Raw genomic sequence first — 27,874 nt, forward strand, 5'->3', positions numbered from 1 at the left:
TAGAGCTTGAAATCGTTTGAAAAACTGTTTTAGGAAAACTAAATAAACTCAGTTCTTCTTCTGACTCATTTTTTTAAATTTAATTATTTATAAATAAACGGCCTAAAGAGGCAAAGAATACATGTAGTGCAAGTTATACCAATGTAGAGGAATACAGAGGTGACATGAATACCAGAAGAACTAACATTAGTTATCCTAATTTCATGCCGATTAAAAGTTATGAATTAAACCACATAATTTAAATGTTTTTTTCTTCGTTATTTTTTAATTTATCATTAAGCACAGCATGATTTACTAATTCAAGCTTTTTTTTTTTAATATTAAATTGTATCTACACGTTGTCCAGTCACAACAGTAGAAACACTATCTGACAAAAAAACAAGTAGATAGACAATATTTGATTTAATATTAAATAATATGAATTATTTTTATAATTGATCATAAATAAAAATCGTAAAAATAGTTTTTTTTGGTACACCATTAACAATAAACACAAAAAATATTAAGATCGCCAGTGCTTTTTTGTACGCTTAAACAATTTTTTAGCCCATGACACTTAATTGTTTTAATTCCAGTGTATACCCATTTAAGAAATTTAAACATAATAATGATTTTGACAACATAATAAATCTCACAATATCGTAATGATTATTATCAATGCATTACAAAATGACTTGCGTTAACAATATACCCTAATTTACAATATTTAAAACTAAACTACTGAAATTTTTTAGTGTTCGAAAACCAAAGTTAAATACATTTTAATTTTATTAAATATAATAATTTTTGTAATTACAATAAAAATCCACTAAGAATCAAAACACTACCTAATAACGTAGAATTTTGTTTCTTTAAGTATTATTCTGTTAATAACTAGATAAAATTCTTTTTAATTTGGTTATCGAACACTAAACAATTTCATTAAACTTTAATTAAATAAAACCCACCTAAACATTTAAATTTACAAGCTATTATGTTCTCGGTTCTATTTTAACGTAACATCCATTGATAAATTCCACTGCTATAGTAAAAGATAATTTGAGATCCTTCGGCGTAAGGCATTTTTCCGATGGCGAAAACCGATAGGACCTCACAAGAGTAGATATCGTAGTCTTCACTTGAAGCATTGCGTATTTAATTCCAATACAGTTCCTTGAGCCACCACTAAAAGGAACGTACGCAAAAGGATGACGATTGCGACACACGTCAGGTAAGAAGTTGTCAGGATTAAATTGTTCAGGATCCTTATAGTACTTGGGATTCAAATGCAAACATTGAATACAAATCAGAAGAATTGTGTCTGTAAAATAATAATATTCGATAACTATTAATTAACTAACATTTCGCTGTACAAATTGAAAAAATATTTTTCTTAATGGGTTCTACCTGCCGGGATTATGTGTTTTCCAATCATCATTTCGTTTTCTACTTTTCTGGTAATTAAGGGTACAGTTGAACAAAGCCGCATAGTTTCTTTGATTACTCGTTCTAAGTATTCCATTTTCTGTAAATCTTCGTGTGTAGGTGATCGGTTAAAGTCGCCAGCCGAAAATATTGAATTTATTTCTTGATATACCTAGGGTCAAAAGTAAGGAATTTTATATTTAAACAAACATGGAATTGTAGTTTATTTCAGAAAAAATTACATTTTGTTGAACATCTTGATGATGAGCCAGCATAAATATAATTAATGAATTTGATTTTGCAGTTGTTTCATGTCCCGCTTAAACATAAAATACATTTAAATAACGTTATTTAGTAGAATTTCTATTACAATTTTGGAAATTATATTTTAAATTTTTTTAAATGTAGCATGCTTAAATTCTTAGATAATAAGCAGTGATTTTTTGACTTTGAAGAGAATGAGGTGAATTTTTTTCATGATGTATTTAATGACATAAGTATTAAATAATACATCATTGAAATACCGAAATTTTTAACTAAAAAAATTAGTTTGAAAACTTTTTACAGCTATAGAGTTTAAATATAATGCTTACCACTAATAATGGTTATAAGTTCGTCCCGTATTTCTTTGGGTGATATTTGTTGTTCGCTTGCTAATAGAATTTCAATTAGAGATTTAGGTTTTTGAGAAACACAATCTGTGACATAACTCCCAATAATTGTAGTTTTCGCTTTTTCATTGAGTTCGACTTGTTTTTTCTGAATTAAGTCATTAACAAATTTATGCATTAAATGTTGACTATTTCGTTGTTCATGTTTTTTCGATGACAGTGAAAATAAAGTCGAAATTAAAAACCATGGGTTCGAAAGTCTGTATGCAAACATCTGTAATTAAAAAGTAAAAACAATTAATTTATTAGCGGATATTATATTCTTAGTGCCGTGTAATGTTCTTCTGTTACTATAAAAATGAAGGAAAAAAAAAGTTTTACTTTTGCTATACGTTCATAACTTTTTTGGAAATCATGGTTTTCTTTGTTTTGTGAGTTAAATTCTTCTCCCAGCGCTGTTCTCCCAATAGTGTCCATCGACGCTAGGTCGAAAAGTCGGCCTATTTCAATTTCAAATGGTTTTCCTTTACTCTTTTCACTCAATATGTGTGCAAGAATTTTGGATTCATCGTAGAAAGAAGTTATCATTGATTTTAAATTTGAATACTTTAACCATTGAGAAATTATTTTCCTAAATAACGTACGTTTTATTAATACATTTTTCATCTCCTTTAAATAGAAACATTTTTTTTTTTTTTAGTTTCTTACAAAATGTCTATAATCATAATATTATAGGTACTATATATAACAATAATTTACCTGTTTTTTTTATAGTCATGTACATTATTAGTTGTAAGTACCCCCTTAACCGAGAAAACATCTTCAATTACCGGATAAGGTGTATCCTTTTGAAAACAATTTAAACTTTTCATTACTTCTTCCATATCTTCGGCGTTAGATATACAAACAATCAGCTTGTTAAAAAACCAAAATTTAAATAATGAATACTTGTACCTTAAACATAATGAACTTGTTTTAAATTTTGTCCATAAGTACTTATGTTACAAATTTAAATAATTCACAAAATAATAACAGTCAAGGATTCCTGCATTTGTATTTATATGAATAGTTTCTAACTTAACGTTCTGGAGCATGTATGTGATTCTCATGTAATTTTATGGGTAATAGTTAAAATTGTTAATTATCTCGAAATTTGGTTTTTGTTTGGCTTAAGGCTTATATTCCACAAAATAAAGGCATGTTAACTACAAGTATTTACTTCTTGCATAATTATAAGCTGGTTTTGCTATGTTGTCTTTATAATATTTAACAAATTAGATTACACCCGTATAAATTGTATATTAGCTTTAAAATGTTTTCAGTAATTAGACAACAATATACCACAAAACTTTACATGCTTATTCACGATAACTTACTTCTTGCATAACAATTTCATATTCTCTAATAACTTTTCTGGTCCTCGAGTTGCAATCGTTGGAATTCCAACAATAAAATGACCTTTTGGACCAGGTATTTGAGCAGCCAAAGTAATTTGTCTTTGTATTTTTTTTGTTAGAAAAATTACTATCGTTGTAACTAATACAAGTGTAAGTATAATGGATTGAAAATAACTCATATAATAAATCTGAAATTTAAGAAAAATATGAATTGAAAATATTTAACTTACAATTTTTTATTGCTCAAGTCAATCTAAATATAATATAAATAAAACATATTTTATCATTGTGTATTCAAGGAAGAGACCAAAGGAATGATATGGTTGATATGGAATGAAATTATATAGGTATAAAGTAAAATAACATTATGTACTTTTTAATGATATAATCGTTTCACTGTTATCAGTTTGAAACACAAATAGTAAATTTCTCATAAATAGGTTCCTTATATACATATTTTTTAAATTAAACTTCTGTAATGGTCGACCACCAGCTTTAAATAATTGTTTTTTAAGTTATTTTATTTTAAAATTTCGAGAGGTGGAGTTTCTTCGAGTATTGCTTACAGGTTAGGTACAGATAGTTATAATACTTTACTCCATCTTTCTACCCATCTTAAGTTTAAACTTTAATACTAAAATACTATTGATGATATACTATGTGTGGCAATAAACCACGTAACTGTAAAAAAAATTAAGGTTTTTAATTGAACAGATTTTATTTAACGCTTAAATTAGTTTCTTATAAAGGTTAACTACTTAAAGCACTCAAACATTAAATTGATAGTGAAACTTACTTGTTGAAATAAAAGCATCATGTTTTTGGAAGCCGACAATATAATACAGTAAAATAATACTATGTACTCTGTGATGATATTTTGATTTCACTGGTGGAAGTTTAAAACCCAAAAAGTAAATTTCTGACATTTTGGTTTTTTTTATATTTTTTTATTTGAATTTAAATTAGCGTACCTTATTAAATTACGCTTCAATCATATTTCCATATTTAATTATTGCCTGTAAAAAATTGTTTTTTTTCCCACGTTTGTGTATGATTTATTGCACATAACGACTTTGAAACATTCTTAATTATACTACTGTTTTCAAACAACAACTTTTATGAATTTTCGACATTTACCGAGTTTCGTTGCGTTTTACTTTAGTTTGTATATATTATGTAAAATGTATTAAAAATAGCTCACAGAATATATCTGTAAATTAAGCGAAGTATGAATTGGAATTTTTTAACTTATAATTTTTTTTATGGCTCCAATCAATTTAAATATATTATAAATATTAACTATTTTAATACATTGCAGTAAAGAAGAAGACGGTTAATAATATTCAGCTAAACATACACAATTGTGATTAATTTTTTATGTCATTCTTTTATATTTGCTATTGTGTGTTTGTACACTAAATTAAAGTTAGTATTCCATTTGAATTCTTATTTTAAAAATCACAAAATAGTACATGTTTTCAAAACATATTACATTTTAAATTATAATCTGATTATCTGATTATAGTTATTATCTGATTTGAATATTCCTAAAAATGCTTCTGTATAGAGCACTAACAAAAACTTTTGAACAGTATGTTATTAAAAAGTCGTTTAACATTTTTGGGTTTAAAATATTATTTACTTAAATAATATCCCAAAAAATATAGAGGTTCCGGTTTAAATTTAAAAAGTTACAATAAGTTAAAACTACTGGTAAGATTTAAGAGTTAAGCGTTATAAAATAACACCTAACATCTAAAAGTCAAAAAAACTTATAGTGTCTCAAAATATGTCCTTTGTCTAACATTTTGAGCTAACTTACAATGTTTATTGGCACAATAAAATTTAAATATAATACCAAAAATATATATTTTAACATTGTGTATTTAAGAAAGTGACCTAAAGCGTGAAATGATTGCTATAATTTTAAAAATTTGACGTTTCGTTGAGTATTGCTTAAGGTAATAATAATCTTTCTATACGTCTTAAGTTTAAACTTTAATCCTTGAATAATATAAAAAATATAATATTTGAGGCAATGAAACTCTTTAAAAAAAAAAATGGTTTTAACAGATAATATTTAATGCCAACTTAAGTGTCTTGTAAAGAATAACTACATAAAGTACAAAATCAATAAAATATTTTAATTTTGGTAGTGAAACTTACCTGTTGAAATGGAAAGTTCATAATTTTGGTTGCTGATGAACTTATATAGCTATACAGTGTGTAATTTATGATGATATTATGGATTCACTGATGTATGTTTAAAACACAAATAGTACTATTCTGATACTCTGGTTCCTTTTATATATTTTTCCTTAAATTTAATTTAGTGTATATTTTATGTCAGTTGTTTTTTTTTTTTATCATTGATTTTAATCTTAATTTTTACATAAAATGTACATCAAATTTACATTCATTAAAAGGATTTCGAAGGAGTTTAGTTGTAAAAGCATTATTAAAGGCTTAAACTACAAACCAACTTATCAGACGCCTACCGTAAAATTGTGAGTGTATTTATAAAAGAAAATGTTGATTTTCATACTTTCCAAATGCAACAAGACAAACCGTTTACAGTGGTTTTTCGAGACCTACATCATACCACTCCGATTGACGATATAAAACAAGAGTTATCATTTCTTGGTTTCAACGCTCTACAAGTAGTAAATGTACTATAGGGTCGAACTAAATTACCACTGCGGCACTACCCTTATTCTTTATCGACTTAGAACCAAGCGAGCATAACACTAATATTTTTTTAATTAAGCTACATTTGTTATACCAAAAAAAACTTGAAACTGTTTTTTTAATTAACGTTAGAAATCTGCGTGTTATTGAAAATTTCCCAGTAAGGAATGTTTACATTTTTCTATTATACTTTTTTAGTTAATTGGCAAGCTAATTCTAAAAAGACTGAGTTGGTAGTCATTTGTTTAAAAAAAAAACTATAATTTTAATGACCAAAAAAAATGTGTTAAAGAGTTTGTATTTTAGGTGAGTTCATTCGGCCAACGCAGAGCTCGCTAAGGCAACTACACTTGTTTACTACTGTCTGATCGCCTGGCAGTGCGTCAGCCTAAGTTCCAGCAATGCCAGTGTATCATTACACGAACCAATTACCCAGTTTTTTTAACCCGCTTAAATCTGGTTTCTCTTAAGATGAGCTTTTGAAATGTGAAACATAGAGTAGTTTAAGAGTTTGAGTAGCTTAAGATATTGTAAAAATTTGAGCCTGAATATTAAGCCTTGTCAAAGAGGAACAATTTTAAAGTTTTTATTTTTGTTACTGACTGACTCCTCACTCATCATCAAAATTATAAAACACTTTCTGTGTAGGCAGACACGTAACGTTTGGCACAAAGGTAGGTCTTATAGTGTAACTAATAGTATAACTAAAGGAAAAAATCTGAAAATTGCAATTTTCTCAAAATGAATGCAGTTTTAGGGAGCGTAGTTCTAAATGCATGCTGTGACGCGCATGAACATTGCTTGATTCGGTTATTATGGGTTTCGGTTAGCATGGGTGATTAATAAATCACCGATTCCCGACAATATGACAATAAGCAATTGTTTGTAATTGACAGAAACTACTTATCAAACATATTCATAAACATCAAACATTATCATGAACCAGCTAGTATCTCACTGGGTTTAATTAATAATTAAATTAATTTTTTCATATTGTTTTTATACAATGTGATCTCAATTTTTAATTTTTTTTTTGTTTTGACATCCCTCCCAACTTAAATTTTTTGATAGCAAATTTTGTACCTGAGATGGTAACGTACATATTTTATTACCTTTTTAAATAGAGAATAATGTATTACAAATTTCGACTGGTCGATAACCAGTTTCGGATAACTATTTTTGAAGTTATAAGAGCTTAAAAATTAGAATGGGAAGGGAAGTGGTGTGTAGTAGTATTTTTATCTGCGTGCAATTTCCAACTTCACATATCACCTAAAGAAATACGGGACAAACTTATAACCATTATAAGTAGTAAGCAATATATTTATATTCCATAGCGGTAATAGGCAAGTTTTAACAATGTTTTCAAATATATTTTTGGGAATTAAAAAGTAAAGATGCCTTACGTCGAAGGATCTCAGAGTTTCGTTTAAAGATTGTTGAAGGATGTTAAGTTCAATTAGAATCAATAACTTAACTCGAAATTAAGGATATTGAAAACTATATATTTATCTAGAATGATTTACTGAAATTTTTGTACAAAATAAAATCTATATCAGAAGCCAATATATTAGAAAGTTACGGTTTGAGAAGCTATTGGCTAGGTCAGGTTTATAAAATACTTTTTTAGAAAAATAGTATGTGAATTTCTAGTCGAATCTGAACTAATTAATATCTACTTTCTTCGAGCAATACTGAGCTCTTGCGCAAAAGGAACTCAAACGAAAGAGACAAAAGTCTTTATATGCTTTATATTAATTGATTAACATGTTATAAATTTAAACAAATAATAATTATTATTTGGTTATTAAAATGTTTGAAGGTAATATTACTAAAAATTCAAATATTTTCTCGAGGGCTTGTAAAAAATAATTGCATCTCATAGTATTACTAAAATGTTTCGCAATTACATATTCATTCTGAATTATAACAAATTTACCTGCGTATGTTAAATTTTTTTCGAAAATAGGTAATTCAAGAAATTAATTCAATTTTTTCAGAAAAAAAAACCTACGTACGATGATTTACAAAAAATGATATACTTATAAAATGTGTTTTAATAAAACAAACGGTTTTATGTAGCCGCAACCCTGGTGACCAAGAAAGTAGAAAATGAAACGACGATAGGAAATATGTAATCACAACAGATAACACCAAAGAAAAGAAAATAATTATTCAAATTTCTTTGCTTGTCGATATTTAATAATAATCATAATTATCTATTTAATATTAAACATAAATATAAATATCTGTTATACACACTATTATCGTGATTCCTATTTATTTATTACACTTGTATCGTCAATAATTACTTGATTGAAAACTATTAAAATAATAGGAATCATAATAATGTGTCTATAATATATATTTAAATATTAATGAAAATAAAATACTTAGCAAACAGTTATTTTTAGATTTAGCTACATTTATTATCCAATTAAACTATAATATAAATAGATGGTATTGGTTTTTCCCCTCAGGGGAACACTTAGTGTTACGGGTTTAGCGAACCCGGGGCCCTGAGCTGAGGCGTAGGGAAAGTAGCGCTCCCATCGCCCAATGTACTTAGAGTACATTGCAATAGCTCTACTCTGACCTTCATTGGTTGGGGTAGCCTGGTCCTCCAGATTGGGGGTTAAGCGCAGGGCTAACAACCCTGCCTTGTAAAAAAATCATATGTTCAGGATTCACACACCAAGCCTCGGGATTTGGAAACCGGAATTTGGACTTGCTTTGTGGTACATGGAACGTAAGGACCATGTACAAACCTGGTGCGGCTTTGGAATTAGTAAGGGAAGTGGAGAAATATAGAATGAAGTGTGTGGCCTCACAAGAGGTGAGATGGGAAGGTGTCATGACAACTAAGATATCACAAACAACCATATTAAATGGTAACTGTGAGCGTGGCCACAGTTTAGGAACGGGCTTTGCTGTACATGAGTCAATTATCCGTGCAGTAAAAGACTTCAAAGATATTAACCCAAGACTTTCAACATTAACTCTAAAACAGAGAATGCCGATATTGTATTAATTAATGTACATGCACCCACTGAAGAGAAGGAGGAGGAGGAGAAAGAATATTTTTATGCCACACTAGCCAATGTATATGATTCATCAGAGGGAAGTTTAAGAATAGTGCTGGGAGATTTAAATGCAAAATTAGGTCAAGAAGCAGAATACAGGAATTATATTGGATCCCAGAGCTTATACGCAATTACTAATGATAATGGAACAAAATTAATTGACTTCGCGGTAGGAAAAGGGCTAGTAATAAAAAGTACCATGTTTCCGAGAAAAGATATACATAAGTACACGTGGATCTTTCCGAACGGAAGACACAGAAATAAAATTGACCATGTGTTAGTCTCAAATAGGTTTAAAAATAGCATAGTAAATATAAGAACCCTACGTGGTGCGGATATAGGCTCCGACCACCTATTACTTGGTATATGGATAAAAGTGAAACTCAAGAGATTATTTAAAATTGACAAAAGAAAGACAGGGCGATATGATATAAATAAACTAGAGGACCCGGTCATAAGCAAAGTTTTTGAAGACAATATTAAGAACGAGTTGCAAAATAAACAGAGGTTATCCAACGATGCAGTGGATAGAGAATGGGAACAAATAAAGGAGACTGTAAATAACGTGGCAACAAGGACCCTAGGGAATAAAAAACTGAAATCTAAGCCATGGTTCAATGAGATCTGTGAGGCAGCAGTACATAGAAGAAACCTTGCAAGGCAACAATGGTTAAATGATACAAGCAAGGAAAACTTGTTTACAAGCTTTAGAACTCGACAGAGGGAAGCAAGCAATATAATAAGATGCGAAAAAATGAAATACATACAGAATATAATGAACAGCGCGGAACAAGATTACAGAACACATAGGACCAGGGACATGTACAGTCGGGTAAATATTTTAAGAGGAAAGTACAAAAAGAAAGAAAGGTTCCTAAGACACGACGAGCTAGCAAAAAAAGTGGGGTAACTACTTCAGAGAACTGTTGAATTGTGAAGAACCAGAAGAAACCTTTATTTTTTGATCTAGCCAATAGGGATATTATAGATTGCACAGAACCCACGCTAGATGAGGTAAAAAGTCAAATAAACAATTTGAAGAATCACAAGTCACCAGGGGAGGATGAGATCCAAGCAGAGCACTTAAAAAAAGGAGGAGAAGAAGTCTCATTTAGAGTGTAGAAACTGATCTGCCGAATATGGTCAAATGAGGAATTACCAACAGAATAGAAGACAGCAGTGCTATGTCCAATTCACAAGAAAGGGAATAAACAGGACTGCAATAATTATAGGGGAATAGCTCTCCTAAATGTAACATACAAAGTCTTTTCGAACTGCATACTATCAAGGTTAAAGAGTAAAGCAGAAGAAACTATAGGTGACTATCAGGGAGGATTCAGACCAGGAAGGTCGACAGTAGATCAGATATTTATCCTCAGACAACTGTTCCAAAAAACTTGGGAGTTCGACAAAGAGATACATGTTCTTTTTTTCGACTACAAAAAGGCATACGATAGCGTACATAGAGCAAGCCTAATTAATTGCCTGAAAGAATTTAAGTTATCACAAAAATTAATAAGACTTATTGGGATAAGCATCACAGAAACATTCGTAAAAATTAAGGTAGGAAGTGCAGAAACAGAGCCAATACTAATAAAATCTGGGTTAAGACAGGGAGACTCAATATCACCGATTCTATTTAACTTAATTTTAGAGAAAGTAGTAAAAGAAATGTATATTCAACCACATGAAGGTGTTATGTTACAAGAATCGACTATAGCAATTTTAGCATATGCAGATGATGTGGTACTAATGAGCAAATCATAAGATAATTTAAGATCACTATTCACTCGTTTGGAGGAAAAGGCAAAAAAAGTAGGGTTACAAGTAAACGAGGAAAAAACCGAATACATGATTGTTGGTAGAAGAGATAGTGTGGCCGTTTTTCCACACCTGAAATTTGGTAGATATGAGTTCAGTAGAGTCAAACAGTTTAAGTACTTGGGTTCAATATTAACAGAAAAAAATGAGACTGAAAAAGAAATAGCATCAAGAATCCTATCAGGAAATAAATGTTTCTATGGACTCACAAAAATATTAGGATCACGATCTCTGTCAATAGAAATGAAGATACAACTATACATAACCTTAATACGCCCAGTTGTCACTTATGGGGCTGAGGCCTGGCCATTGAGAAAGACTGAGGAAAGGAAATTACTGGTTTTTGAAAGGAAAGTTTTAAGGAAGATTTTTGGACCTGTTATGGACAGAGAAACGGGAGAGTGGAAAACGAGAAAAAATGAGGAACTGGAAAGGATGTTCCGGAAAGAAAATATATTAAGCGTAATCAAAAGCCGAAGACTTTAATGGGCTGGACATGCTATGCGAAGCCAGAACCATCTCATAAGGATGATCATGGACGAGAACCCAGTAGGCAGGAGACCACTGGGAAGACCACGATTGAGGTGGGAAGATGTGATAAGAAAAGACGTGGAAACACTGAACGAAGGACGGGATTAGAAAACAAGAGCGGTGGATAGGGAAGACTGGAGGATTGGATGTGTGATGGGATGGTCTTGATGGCCGGAAAACCCAAGAAGAAGAAGAAGATTGGTTTTTATTAAAATTCGATTGGTTGTTAAAATATATATTTGAAAATTTCCCACTAGGAAGGTAAAATTTAATTTCCACTAGGAAATTTCCAAAAACACATTGTATATCGCTAGTAGGAAACCCCAAGGTTAATTAAAACAATTGTTTTATTTTATTAAAATGCAGAGCAATATACAACTATACAAACGTAATTTTTAAAATTAGCAACTTGGTAGTTCACATTATTTTTTACTAAACATACTTTATATTCATTATGCGTATTAATTGTACTATATTTTAAAAAGTAAATTAACAGGCTAAAGAGCCAAACTTAATATTAAATTAAAAAACACCAAAGTGTAGTATAACAAGGTATCGTCAGTAAAATTAAACAAAATCGTTTTTTAAGAAAATGTTATAACAGAAAGTTACTATTGCTTCTCAAATATTAAGTTCTTTAGAACTATTTCAATTTGTAAATGGTTTTATGCTATGGTTAGTATCCAATAATTGTTCCGAAACAGGAGATTTGTGTGCTTCTTGCTCAGAATGAAATTGATTTGATTTTAAGGATAATTTTGCTAATACATTTAAAATACCTATACAAAATAAAATATATGTATTTAGATGGTTAATGATGCCTCTTCTTAAGAATAAGAACAATTAAGTATTATCAATATGCATAATATAATAAGATAAAACTTTTACAGCAAAATCTAATGGAATAACTTAGTGCATAAAGTACAAGCACAAAATACAAAATTAATAGAATTACAATTTCAAGTTATTTAAAAAAAATTAAACATAATTGTGTGTGTATTATTCTTTTTCAAATTTGATATTATTTTACCACCTTTATAGGTAGCCTTAGGCCTTTATGCCTTTACTGAATGCAATTAATTTGAACATGTGAGGTCAACCTTGTGTAATTTTCCCTATTCTTTAGTTGATAGATTATCAACATAGTAGGTAAAAAAATAAAATATACTTTCATGGGCCATAATAGGAAGCGGTGTTAACACCGCTGCTCAACCGCCAACTAGATTTTTAAAGGCGCCACTGCTCGGAGGTTAAGTTATTTATTGTGTATTATTACGCAACGTTTTTTAGCTTGCTAATTAATTAAAAAAATTATAATTTAATTATGTAAAAATTTCCTACTAGGTAATTTTAAATAAATCATTGCCAAACGCTAGTTTCCAAATTTAATTAAAACAATTGTTTCAAGTTATTAAAATTTAACGAAGCATATTATATTAAATTTAGGATGAAATATTTACATTTATATTAAAAATAATCAAATTATTGTATACTTTTAAGTATTGTAGAATTCTTATCGAAGAGAAACTGTGGGAATAAAAACTAATTGACATAATAATATATACACTAAATTAAATTCCAAGAAAAACTTATATAAGGAACCAGATTATCAGAAATTTACTATTTGTGTTTAAAACTTACACACTGTACAACTGTGTAATTTCATCAGCACCAAAAACATGGTTTTCGTATTTCAACAAGTAAGTTTAACTAACAAAATTAAATACAATTAATGTTTAGTACTTTATGTAGTTAACCATAACTAATTACAAGACACTGTTACAAGTTGGCATTAATATATTTAAATAAAAATCGTGGAATACTTAATAGTCATTGAAGTGGTTTTTTCACAACAGTATTATACCTAGAGTCTTTCAAAGTACTTATGAAAAAAACAAATATATAAAAAACGAAAAAAAAAAATTTCAACAAGTAAGTTTCACTATCAATTTAATGTTTGAGTGCTTTAAGTAGTTAACTTTTATTACAAAATAATTTTGGCGTTAAATAAGATCTGTTCAGTTAAAAACCTTAATTTGTTTACAGTTACGTGGTTTATTGCCACACATAGTCTATCACCAATAGTATTTTAGTATTAAAGTTTAAACTCAATCTGTACCTAACCTGTAAGCAATACTCGACGAAACTCCACCTCTCGAAATTTTAAAATAAAATAACTTAAAAAATAATTATTTAAAGCTGGTGGTTGACCATTACAGAAGTTTAATTTTACATTTTAATTTCAGACATTCAGACATTTTAATTTTATTAAATATAATAATTTTTGTAATTAACAAAATAATCCACTAAGAATGAAAACACTGCCTAATAACATAGAATTTTGTTTCTTTAAGTATTATTCTGTTAATAACTAGATAAAATTCTTTTTAATTTTATTATCGAACACTAAACAATTTCATTAAACTTTAATTAAATAAAACCCACCTAAACATTTAAATTTACAAGCTATTATGTTCTCGGTTCTATTTTAACGTAACATCCATTGATAAATTCCACTGCTATAGTAAAAGATAATTTGAGATCCATCGGCGTAAGGCATTTTTCCGATGGCGAAAACCAATAGGACCTCACAAGAGTAGATATCGTAGTCTTCACTTGAAGCATTGCGTATTTCATTCCAATACAGTTCCTTGAGCCACCACTAAAAGGAACGTACGCAAAAGGATGACGATTGCGACACACGTCAGGTAAGAAGTTGTCAGGATTAAATTGTTCAGGATCCTTATAGTACTTGGGATTCAAATGCAAACATTGAATACAAATCAGAAGAATTGTGTCTGTAAAATAATAATATTCGATAACTATTAATTAACTAACATTTTGCTGTACAATTTGAAAAAATATTTTTCTTAATGGGTTCTACCTGCCGGGATTATGTGTTTTCCAATCATCATTTCGTTTTCTACTTTTCTGGTAATTAAGGGTACAGATGAACAAAGCCGCAGAGTTTCTTTGATTACTCGTTCTAAGTATTCCATTTTCTGTAAATCTTCGTGTGTAGGTGATCGGTTAAAGTCGCCAGCCGAAAATATTGAATTTGATTCTTGATAAACCTAGGGTCAAAAATAAGGAATTTTATATTTAAATATACATGGAATTGTAATTTATTTTAGAAAAAATTACATTTTGTTGAACATCTTGATGATGAGCCAGCATAAATATAATTAATGAATTTGATTTTGCAGTTGTTTCATGTCCCGCTTAAACATAAAATACATTTAAATAACGTTATTTAGTAGAATTTCTATTACAATTTTGGAAATTATACTTTATATTTTTTTTAAATGTAGCATGCTTAAATTCTTAAATAAAAAGCAGTGATTTTTTGACGTTAAAGAGAATGAGGTGAATTTTTTTCATGATGTATTTAATGACATAAGTATTAAATAATACATCATTGAAATACCGAAATTTTTAACTAAAAAAATTAGTTTGAAAACATTGTTAAAACTTTTTACAGCTATAGGATTTCAATATAATGCTTACCACTAATAATGGTTATAAGTTCGTCCCGTATTTCTTTAGGTGTTTTTTGTTGTTCGCTTGCTAATAGAATTTCAGTTAGAGATTTAGGTTTTTGAGAAACACAATCTGTGTCATAACTCCCAATAATTGTAGTTTTCGCTTTTTCATTGAGTTCGACTTGTTTTTTCTGAATTAAGTCATTAACAAATTTATGCATTAAATGTTGACTATTTCATTGTTCATGTTTTTTCGATGACAGTGAAAATAAAGTCGAAATTAAAAACCATGGGTTCGAAAGTCTGTATGCAAACATCTGTAATTAAAAAGTAAAAACAATTAACTTCTTAGCGGATATTATATTCTTAGTGCCGTGTAATGTTCTTCTGTTACTATAAAAATGATGGAAAAAAAAAGTTTTACTTTTGCTATACGTTCATAACTTTTTTGGAAATCATGGTTTTCTTTGTTTTGTGAGTTAAATTCTTCTCCCAGCGCTGTTATCCCAATAGTGTCCATCGACGCTAGGTCGAAAAGGCGCCCTATTTCAAGTTCAAATGGTTTTCCTTTACTCTTTTCACTCAATATGTGTGCAAGAATTTTGGATTCATCGTAGAAAGAAGTTATCATTGATTTTAAATTTGAATACTTTAACCATTGAGAAATTATTTTCCTAAATAACGTACGTTTTATTAATACATTTTTCATCTCCTTTAAATAGAAACATTTTTTTTTTTTTTAGTTTCTTACAAAATGTCTATAATCATAATATTATAGGTACTATATATAACAATAATTTACCTGTTTTTTTTATAGTCATGTACATTATTAGTTGTAAGTACCCCCTTAACCGAGAAAACATCTTCAATTACCGGATAAGGTGTATCCTTTTGAAAACAATTTAAACTTTTCATTACTTCTTCCATATCTTCGGCGTTAGATATACAAACAATCAGCTTGTTAAAAAACCAAAATTTAAATAATGAATACTTGTACCTTAAACATAATGAACTTGTTTTAAATTTTGTCCATAAGTACTTATGTTACAAATTTAAATAATTCACAAAATAATAACAGTCAAGGATTCCTGCATTTGTATTTATATGAATAGTTTCTAACTTAACGTTCTGGAGCATGTATGTGATTCTCATGTAATTTTATGGGTAATAGTTAAAATTGTTAATTATCTCGAAATTTGGTTTTTGTTTGGCTTAAGGCTTATATTCCACAAAATAAAGGCATGTTAACTACAAGTATTTACTTCTTGCATAATTATAAGCTGGTTTTGCTATGTTGTCTTTATAATATTTAACAAATTAGATTACACCCGTATAAATTGTATATTAGCTTTAAAATGTTTTCAGTAATTAGACAACAATATACCACAAAACTTTACATGCTTATTCACGATAACTTACTTCTTGCATAACAATTTCATATTCTCTAATAACTTTTCTGGTCCTCGAGTTGCAATCGTTGGAATTCCAACAATAAAATGACCTTTTGGACCAGGTATTTGAGCAGCCAAAGTAATTTGTCTTTGTATTTTTTTTGTTAGAAAAATTACTATCGTTGTAACTAATACAAGTGTAAGTATAATGGATTGAAAATAACTCATATAATAAATTTGAAATTTAAGAAAAATATGAATTGAAAATATTTAACTTACAATTTTTTATTGCTCAAGTCAATCTAAATATAATATAGATAAAACATATTTTATCATTTGTATTCAAGAAAGAGACCAAAGGAATGATATGATTGCTAATGAAATTATATAGGTATAAAGTAAAATAACATTATGTACTTTTTAATGATATTATCGTTTCGCTGTTATCAGTTTGAAACACAAATAGTAAATTTCTCATAATTTGGTTTCTTAAAAATTTTTTTTTTTTTTTAAATTAAATTTGTGTAATGGTCGACAACCAGTTTAAATAATCATTTTTTAAGTTATTTCACTTTAAAATTTCTAATGGGAGGTGGAGTTTCGTTGAGTAATGCTCACACAGGTTTGGTACAGATAATTATAATACTATACTCCATTTTTCTACCCATCTTAAGTTTAAACTTTAATACTAAAATACTATTGATGATACGAGTATACTATGTGTGGCAATAAACCACGTAACTGTAAAAAAATTAACGTTTTTAATTGAACAGATTTTATTTAACGCTAAAATTAGTTTCTAATAAAGGTTAACTACATAAAGCACTCAAACATTAAATTGGTAGTGAAACTTACTTGTTAGGTCAGGTTAGCTTTCCACGATATAACTTATATATAATTAACTCAATTATTTTTATAATTCCATCAAAATTATTTTTAAAGAAAATTAAGGATTATGATGGTATATTAGTTACCATAATAATAATGGACTATAATATTATTACGAGTATTATAATTTTTATATTAAAGACAAAAAATAATCATACTTTTGGATTAAACACAACTATATACTTACTTAATAAAATATGCAAACATCCCTACTTAAAAAAAACCTTTAAATTTCTAATTTTTATAATTACTTTTGAATATTTAAATGTTTAAGAAAATAAGTTATCTATCTTTATATATTATATAAAAATCTCCAGTCACAATGTTTGTTTGCGATGAACTCTGAAACTACTTAACCGATCTTGATGAAATATTTTAAAAACAAAAATAAAGTTTAGATAGATAATGTTATTTTTTAAACTTCATTATTTTATTAAAGTATTCTTTTATAATTTGTACATGTGCATATTTACAGTTAATATAACTTAAACTTAAAATAACTTTCAATTGAATTATAATACGTAATTGTTCTTATTCTTAAAATGAGGCATCATTAACTTAATGCATATATTTTATTTGGTATAGATTTATAAAAGGTTATTTAAATTGATGATCAAGACTATTTTTCCTGTGCTCAGATAAAAATAATTCAACATTCAAAAATATAATACAAAAATTAAATATTTTAACATTATGTATTTAAGAAAGTGACCTAAGGCATGAAATGATTGTTATAATTTAAAAATTTTAAATAATTAGTGGAGTTTTGTTGATTATTGCTTAAAGGAAATATTAACGCTCCTGCCCGTTTTAAGTTTAAACTTTAATACTTAAATAATATGCATGATTTAATATTTGAGACAATAAAACACTGTAAAAAAATCAGGATTTTTAAATATTAACAGGTGGAATATTTTAATGCCAAATTTTGGTAGTAAAACTTACTTGTTGAAATACGAAAACCATATTTTCGGTGCTGATGAAATTGTATAGTTGTACAGTGTGTAAGTTTTAAACACAAATAGTAAATTTCTGATGATCTGGTTCCTTATATAAAGTTTTCCTTGGAATTTAATTTATTGTATATATTATGTTAATTAATTTTTATTCCCATTGTTTTCCTTCGATTCAGTCAGTAATTAAATGTACACAGGTACATTATTTATTATATATGTAATATTCTTTATTATATTCTAATATAATGGTTATCTTACGAAATTCGAAAAGTCATAAAACTTGTGGTTTGAAAACAGTACTATAATTAAGAATGTTTCAAAGTCGTTATGTGCAATAAATCATACACAAAAAAAGGGAAAAAAACAATTTTTGACATGCAATAATTAAAAGTGGAAATATGATTGAAGCGTAATTTAATAAAGTACGCTAATTTAAATTCAAATAAAAACATATATAAGGAACCAAAATGTCAGAAATTCACTATTTGTGTTTTAAACTTCCATCAGTGAAATCGAAATATCCACAGAGTACATAGTATTATTTTACTGTATTATTTTTTCGGCTTCCAGAAACATGATGCTTTTATTTCAACAAGTAAGTTTCACTATCAATTTAATGTTTGAGTGCTTTAAGTAGTTAACCTTTATTAGAAACTAATTTTAGCGTTAAATAAAATCTGTTCAATTAAAAACCTTAATTTTTTTACAGTTACGTGGTTTATTGCCACACATAGTATATCATCAATAGTATTTTAGTATTAAAGTTTAAACTTAAGATGGGTAGAAAGATGGAGTAAAGTATTATAACTATCTGTACCTAACCTGTAAGCAATACTCGAAGAAACTCCACCTCTCGAAATTTTAAAATAAAATAACTTAAAAAATTATTATTAAAAGCTGGTAGTCGATCATTACAGAAGTTTAATTTAAAAAACCAATACCTTCTCGCTTTGCATCGAAGCTAAAGTGTATATATAAGGAACCTAGTTATGAGAAATTTACTATTTGTGTTTCAAACTAATAACAGCGAAACGATAATATCATTAAAAAGTACATAATGTTATTTTACATTATACCTATATAATTTATAATGAAATTTTAAAATGAAATAACTTAAAAAATGATTATTTAAAGCTGTTTGGCGAACAAGCAAAGATTTTAGTAAATTTGTTTTCTTATAATAAGTTAATTACATATCATATAAAAAGTATTCGTTAACTCTTGAATTTTAAAAGTTGATTGTGCTCTGGAAAAAATTAATGAAACTTGAGAGAGGTATTGTGTTTACATTACTAAAATGTAATAATGTAAAACAATGTAAACTATAGTTTACACAAAATAAAGAAATACAAAATTATCATTAAATTTAGATAATTTATATGCCTTTTCTAAATGAATCACTCTGTACAACTACATGGAGCAATGAAATATATTAAAAGAGAACTACAGAATATTCAAATATTTATTATTTATAATCTATTTTTAATTAATTCGAGCCTAAAACATTGTGAGTTAAATGTTTAAAGTTCTGCCTTTTGCTTATTTTTCAGATATATTATATGAGTTATTTTCGCTCAATTCTACTGACACTTGTGTTAATTATAACGATAGTAATTTTTCAAAGGATAAAAAAACAATACTCTTTAGCTGCTCAAATACCTGGTCCAAATGGTAATTTTATTGTTGGAAGTCCAACGATTGTAACTCAAGGAGCAGAAAAGCTATTAGAGAATATAAAACTACTATGTCCAAAGTAAGTAATCGTGATTAAATATGCATAATTTATGTTTTGTGGCCTAGTTATCGAACAAATGTTTGAAGTTAATATAGTACAACCTAAGATGGTAAGATATATTATGCAAGAAGTAAATACTCATATTTTACATGCATATATTCATTGTATATTTTGTTCTGTGAGCATATCATTCTTAAATGGTCTGTTAAGTAATAACATATATTCCTCTTATCTCCTTTTATGTTTTAAGGTTCCTCGACGATCTTCTCGGTTTTCTGCTCCTTTTTTTGGTCCCCATTCCACCACCATACTATTTTTAAACCATAAATTGTAACTTGTAAAATATGTTTATTCTTATTTGTAATTATTTGTTTAATTGTGTATTATATTTTTCTGCAATCAAGGGCAATATAATAGTTTTGTAAATTGACCTTAATATGTTTTAGGTACGATTATTCAATATTTAAAATTTGGTTTTTTCACAAGCTGATAGTTTGGGTATCCAATCCCGGAGATATAGAAGAAGTTATGAACAGTCCTAATTGTTTTAAAAAAACAATTTTTCACTCTACAATACAAGACACATTTTCAGTAGAGGGACTAGTCTTAACAAACAATACACAAAACTATAAAAAAAACAGGTACAATGTAATTGTATATTCGTACACGTTTTAATGATTATAATTGTAATTAATATGTAATATTTAGGTCAGAGGCATAAGCATATATTTTGTATGTGGTTGCAATATATATAAACGGCACTTCGGTTATATGGCTAATACTTATACTTCTTCTTCCTCTGGCATGTCTACTCTCTAAGAGTTGTTGCTGCCATTACTACACTTAGCCACCTATCTCTATCTTATACTGCCTCTCTCCAATTCTCAACTCCAAGAATTTTTAGATTTTCTTCCATCACGTCAATCCATCTTTTCCTAGGTCTTCCTCTAGGTGTTTTCCCTTGTGGTTTCCATTCCAATGCTCCTCTAACTGTTTCGTCCTCTCCTCTTCTCATTATATGGCCTAACCATTGTATCCATTGGCCCTTAATAAAGATTGTTACTGTTGCTAGTTCTAGCATATCGTACAACCCTTAGTTATGACTCCTCCGCAAGTTCCCTGTGGTTTCATCGATGATAGGCTCCCATATTTTTCTCCATATTCTATTCTCGAAAGTCCTCAGATTTTATAACAGCCACGTACAGTCTTACTTTTGTTTTCCTAGAAATCATTTTGGATGTTAAGAATTTTGTCAGTGCGTAGAAGGCTTTTTGGGCTTTATTTATCCGAATACTTATTTCCTTTGCCCAGTAATTCTCTGTGCTTAACGTTGCTCCCAATTATTTAAAATCGCTAACCTTTTCATAGATTAAGTGCTCCATCTCATTGGGGTCCTCCCCACTCTCAATGAGTTCCATTATCTTTGTTTTCTCATTATTTATTTCAAGACCCATCTTCTTCGCTGCTTCTTCTAACAGTCCGGCCGCGTTAGCTGTGTCTGCAAGCGAATCACCTATTATGTCTAAATCGTCAGCGAACCGAGGAGCCGTATCTTATTCTGACCAATTAATAAACCACCTTCATTGTCCTGTAGTATCCTTACTACCTTCTCCAGGGCAAGATTGGAAAGTACTGGGGACAGAGCGTCCCCCTGCTTCAGCTCGGTTTCCACTGAAAATACTTATACTTACATTATTTAATTTAATAATATTTATAGAAAAACATAGCTTATATAATAAGGTTTAGATAGAATAGAAAAAAGGTATAAACGTGAACATTTTAGAATAATTTATTCCAATTTAAAAGAAAGAGATACATAATGAAATAGTTTATAGCCGAGCATTAATAAAATATGTTTTTTCAGGAAAATAGTATCCGAATGGCTAAAGTATACAAATTTAAAATCATTAACACCCGTTTTCTACGAGGAATCCAAACTTCTAGATCGCATACTTGCTAAAAGACGCGAAAGTAAATCACTCGAATGTGATATAAGCCGAGCTTTCGAACTAGCGTCGATGGACACAATTGGAAGAACTGCTATGGGAGAAAAATTTAATTCACAACAAACAGAAAATCATGTATTTCTAAACAACTATGAGCATCTATTAGAAGTGAATATTTTGAGTAAAATATTTGACATATTTGTCGCCCAGTTTACTGTTTCTAATTGTTCGATTTCAGTTGTTTGCATACAAATTTGAGCGTCCGTGGTTTTTCATTTCGAGATTATTTTCACTATCATCGAAAAAAGAGCAACAACGAAACAGTCAACATTCAATACACAAATTTGTAGACGATTTAATCCAGAACAAACAAGTCGAACTCAATGAAATTGATAAAACTACAATTACCGGCAGCGGTGACGCAGATTTTAGCTGTTATCAAAAACCTAAAACGCTAATTGAAATTTTATTAGCAAACCATCATCGGATGTCAAGTAAAGAAATACGGGACGAATTAATGACCATTATGATTGGTAAGTAAACAAATTATAATATATTGTACCCAAAAACAATTTTTTATGTTAAAATATTTCCCCCCTTTCCCATTGGAAACTGTGAAATCTTACCGAAAAATCACCAAATTTTCAATTTAAAGTTTATGCAAAGTTTATATTTGAAAAAAAAGTTCAATTCTAGCCTTTCAAATTTAAATAAGTTTTTAATTTGACACAAAAATTCGGGTAAACATTCGAAAACAAAAAAAAAATTAACGAACTTCTCAAACAGAACGTGTGGAAACTTCTTTTTTTTTTGTAAAATATATCAGTTAAAGAATTATAGTCACTTTCTCTTTATCGGGCCAATATTAACTTTTAGGGGTAGTTTTAGGAACAGTAGTCCAAACCAATAACAAGAAAACGTTTCATATTATCATTGCTACTTAGTAAAAATGGTTTTGCTAAAAATGTATGTAACATAACCCTTTAGTTTTCAACACAAAAACTACCCTTTAAAAGTAAGACACCGAAAAAATGTAATTAGCAATCATAAAATATAGGTTTTCTTATACTGAAAGAAACATGAAAACTGACTGTCCAAAAAGAATAAGTTAATATCTGACGATATTTACTATTTTTTTTTTTTAACCATTTATTTGTATTTAAATGTTTTATTGTGTTAATAGTAACTTTAATGTAATATATATGTATTATAGCTGGACACGACCTGACAGCACTAACAAACACATTAGTCATATTCATACTGGCTCATCACGAAGACGTGCAAAACAAAGTAAACAACGATTGCAAAAAAATGTATTTGAAATAATTTAACCTACTTAAACATACTTTTTTTCTTCTTATAACTAGGTGTTTAATGAAATAAATTCGATATTTTCGTCTGGCGATTCTAACCGACCACCTACGTACGAGGATATACAAAAAATGGACTACTTAGAACGCGTGATCAAAGAGACCATGCGGCTTTATCCTTCTGCGCCCATTGTGGCCAGAACAGTAGAAAACGGAATGACCATTGGAAAATATCAAATCCCAGCAGGTAAAGTGTCAAACTGCAATACTCAACGGGGTACTCGATTAATAGTTATATGAATTTTTTTTTTTCGGGTTATAGACACAATTATTGCCATTCCTATTCAATGTTTGCATTTAAATGCCAAATACTATAAGGATCCGGAACAATTTAATCCTGACAACTTCTTGCCCGAGGTGTGTCGCAGTCGTCATCCTTTTGCGTACATTCCCTTTAGCGGTGGCTCGAGGAACTGTGTTGGAATGAAATACGCAATGCTTCAAATGAAAATCACTGTATCTACTCTTGTGAGGTCCTATCGTTTTTCACCGTCGGCAAAATGCCCTACGCAGAAGGATCTTAAACTTTCGTGTAACATAATATTTAAGTTTGCCGACGGATGTCACGTTAAAATTGAATCACGAACGTTATGTGTAATTTAAAACGTTCAGAACCGTTTTAATTTAAAGGTACAGTTCACTGAAAATTAGTCTACCGTTCGCAAACCAAATTTAAATACATTTTTTTTTCCAGTTATTAACAAAACACAATACACAGAGAGTGTTATTGTAATAGAGATTTGTTTCTCTGTGTAATGTCGTGAGTTAACATTATTGTACATAGGGGTGAGTAGTTAGAGCGGTGTATTTTATAATGGTTCAATGTGTTGTCAAAATCATTATTGTTTATAATTATTCGGAATGGATATTTACTGAAATTAACACAATCAAGTTTGTTGTGGGCTGGTTTCGGGGTACTAACAATCAATGGCTATATGTACAGTAATTACGGTTAATGTAGATGTATTTGTTAAAATTATCGTATACGGTATACTCTTTCATGTTACATTTGAATGGTTGTCTGTCAATAAAAATGTTGAAAATTATTTTAATTTACAATGATTTACTGCAATACTAGACTGTTTCAAAAACCAATTTAGAATAATTATATTTATAGTCATTAACGTATTGCAATATAAGTATGTTTTATCTTTTCGTTAATAACTGATGAGATAAAAATAATCTTTAACGTGCTCACCACAACATTAAAAGTAGTCGGCTTACCTAAGATGGTTACTAGTTCAATTTTAGTCGAATATTGTCATTTCTTTGCCGCTTAATAAATAGCGCTTTCCTTTCCTCTTAATATAAAAAAAAAGCATTGTAAACAAAAATTAAATATGGTATACTTTATTCTGGGTTTTTTGTTTACTTTGATTAGTCAATTAACAACCTGTAAAGCATAACATAAAAATGAAAATAAAACATTACTCCTTGTGTAAAACAAGTCAATATCTGAAAAGAGATCCATTGATTAATCTTTACTGTTTTCTTCAGGTTTACGATCAAGTTTATCAATAGACATTGGAGTTGTTTACCGATGCAGTTATATTTTGCGTTTGTAAGACATTAATGTTTTTATGAGTTTTTAGTGATTTAGTCAAGTTTCTCCAAATTTTTTTTTTTTACTACTTCTGGTCCAACAAATTAAGCAGTTCACCCCTTCTCCTTGAGAATTGATAATAAACGTCTATTAAAAAAAGTTTATTAAAAGCCAATATACCAGTAAGATCTTTTTGGTGTTTTAAAATGCCTAAATTGTGTTTACTAAACATTTAGTTGGCAAACTAGTCATTTAGTTATTCCAATATTGGTGTGTTATAATAATATGTGGTGTGTTCATATTATATATTACTGTATTTGCTTTTATTTGTTATCGTTATGACAAGTAAGAACGACAAAACTTCTAGCTAGCTTCGATGCGATACCTGAGAATAGGTATTGTATTTACAATGATATTTTTTTTTATTATTTTTGTGTCTGTACCACGATATATTTTACAACTCTTAAGATCAGAAATCGCACCTGTAAGGTAATTTATTGGACTAAAAATTTTGAAAATTTCATCTCTTCCCCTTCAAAATCGGTGACCTCTCTATCCCCACCACTATGCTCCGACCCCACTGTACTAGCTTTTTCTTTTTTTTTTTAATTTCAATTCAGAATGAAAATAACTTTTCGTTCGCTGGACGAATAATTTTAAATAACTTTGCGGTAATATTGTCTGTTTTTCTACTGGTCAATCCGGCCAAACTGTAGTACAGCAATTTAGGAGTTGACTCCGAGTAAATAATTAAAACCAAGGTAATAAAGAGCTGGTTAATAAATTGGTTAAGATTAGGTTATGAGTTTATGTATAAAATGGCCCATTCCAACTGGGTATCACTCTGGGTTGCAGTCTTCGTCGCAACTCTTTTCGAAAAACATGAAATCCTAAAAGAAAAAATAAAGTAATATATGAATAATATAGAAATTTGTATTATAACGTTGTATTTACTATTAAAAAGCACGCTCCTATCATAACTGCTTTCATACGGACATCGAGTCCCATTGGAAAACTTATTCCAAAGTGGTCAGCATCCGTAAAGGCTTCTCTTAAAAGTCCGGACCATTGTTTCGATATACGACCGACTTCGGTCGACGTGTCTTTGGATATAATCTGAAAAGTAAAAGTAAAATAAAATAGAAAATATTACAATACAACAGGAATAGAAAAAAAAACGTGAACTTTTTGTTGATTCGCTAATTTATTAAACCAATTATTAAAACAAAAGAGTTTTTGGAGCAAAAGTTTTAAAGAAACATAACATAGTTTTGCACTCTTTAATCTCATCTAAGAAAATGCCACGAGAAGTGCGTTTCTAAAATTGTTTTCTGAACTTTTGGTCAGTTATAACCGTCCAATTTTATTTAAGTAACTAAAAAAAAAATATGAAAGTTTTGCTATTCAACGCGTTACATGTTGAATAATATTGTTTTTTAAATATGTTTCCAAAATTCCAAAACTTTAAGTCTACTAAAAAAAAAAGGTAGGATGGCTTAAGGAACTGCTAGTTTTACACTAAACAATACTGTGTTGTATACAGGGTGATCCAAACAACGTAAAACACTGATTTTCTCGGATAATATTAATATTTAAAAAAAAAAAATTTTCCCATTCTTTATAGTTCATATTTTACTTTATTTTTTTTAGAATACTTTTATCTCCAACCCTATAATACCCCTAAAATACAATATAAATTTCACAAGTTTTGGTTCGCGTTCTAATTACCGAATATGAGTACATTTAAAGATTTCAAAAATGACAATAACGTTTGTATTACTTTAAAATCGTCATGACTACACAATGGAAAACTACAAATTTGACCTTTGATTTCTTTGATTTTGAAAACTTCTTCATTAGCTGCGGTGCGCATGGCAAATGATGGACAACAAATGGACCATTCTTGATCGACTGATCCGACTAGCCGCCCCGGAGGCGAAAATACTTCAATTCTCTAAAAAAAAAACCAAAATTAAAACTACCAAAACAATTTCACACGATTTGGTTTTTTTTTAATAAAAATAAATACATACATAAATTAATAAGACAAATATGAATAATTATTAACAGTACATTCAACTGGAAATATTGACAGCGCAAGCACCGGTGGACATTGAAACAAAATATGTGAAAAGCCCTTGAAATTTTCTAAGAATAGATGTTTATCCATCTACTAAATTTTATTTTAGAAAACTCTCAAATACTGTATATTATAAATATGCCAAGTATTTTTTAATCATTTTTCTTTTCTCTAATTATAGTAATAATCTTTATTTTAATATATTCAATCTGTACAACTTTGCACAGTAAGTATTTTTTTTTTAACCCAAATATTCTAACCGAAATAAAGTCATAGACTATTATTAATTATCTTACAAATCTACTGCAGTTGTTTTTAGCTGCGATGCAAAGCGAGAAGGTATTGGTTTTACTCTGATGTGGGCTTTTTTTTTCGCTGTATACACTGTAACTTATTTAATACTAGACCAATTCCTTTGAATAGCAATTCTATAAATCACAAATTTTATCTAGTTTGTACTTTGGGGGAGTAAAAGTTGAAAAAGTTTAAGTCTTCACAGACGAAAGTTGAAAAAACAAAAAAACAACCGTACGAGTTTTTAAGTTAGAACTTTTATTGGCTATAATTTCGAGAAAAAGAGTCGGATATAGTTGAAACGTATAAGAAATAATTATTTGGTATGCTCGCACACGACAGTTGTGTCAAATTTAAACTATACCCATTTCCCACCCCCCTAGGGGGGGGTACAAGTTTTTTTGTTTTTTGGGGGTTTTTAGCCGTAATTTTAAAACTTTTGGGTTGAAAATTTGCCAGTAGTTGGAACTCATATGTATCCATAACATATTAAACGGGTGAAAAATTCGGCACTACAGTTTTTTTTTAATTGCCGGGAAACTGCGTTTTCGCAGATTGCGTATATTTGAACAAAAACACCTAAAATCTTTAAAAAAAATTGATCAAATCATTAAAAAAATTTTATGTATGTCTATGCAGAATGATACTCTTGGG

The 27,874-nt window shown here is 28.9% G+C and overlaps 1 protein-coding gene across 1 annotated transcript in view; it reads right to left on the bottom strand.

Moving 5' to 3' along the window:
• Positions 1–925: 925 nt before the first annotated feature.
• LOC126841639 (cytochrome P450 4C1-like) overlaps positions 926–27,874 on the bottom strand; it is a 40,594-nt gene continuing 13,645 nt past the window's right edge. Inside the window, exons 6-7 of the mRNA XM_050578220.1 lie at positions 1,387–1,576; positions 926–1,300 (exon numbers count right to left, since the gene is read on the bottom strand). Coding sequence (XP_050434177.1) covers positions 972–1,300; positions 1,387–1,576 — 519 coding nt within the window. The 3' untranslated portion in view covers positions 926–971. The remainder of the gene's footprint in view (positions 1,301–1,386; positions 1,577–27,874) is intronic.

This window comes from Adelges cooleyi, unplaced genomic scaffold, assembly GCF_023614345.1.
Source record: "Adelges cooleyi isolate 19-005CV unplaced genomic scaffold, UGA_ACOO_1.1 ACOO_flye_CR_arks_rails_tigmint_CR_PRNA_40, whole genome shotgun sequence".
Lineage (NCBI taxonomy): Eukaryota > Metazoa > Arthropoda > Insecta > Hemiptera > Adelgidae > Adelges > Adelges cooleyi.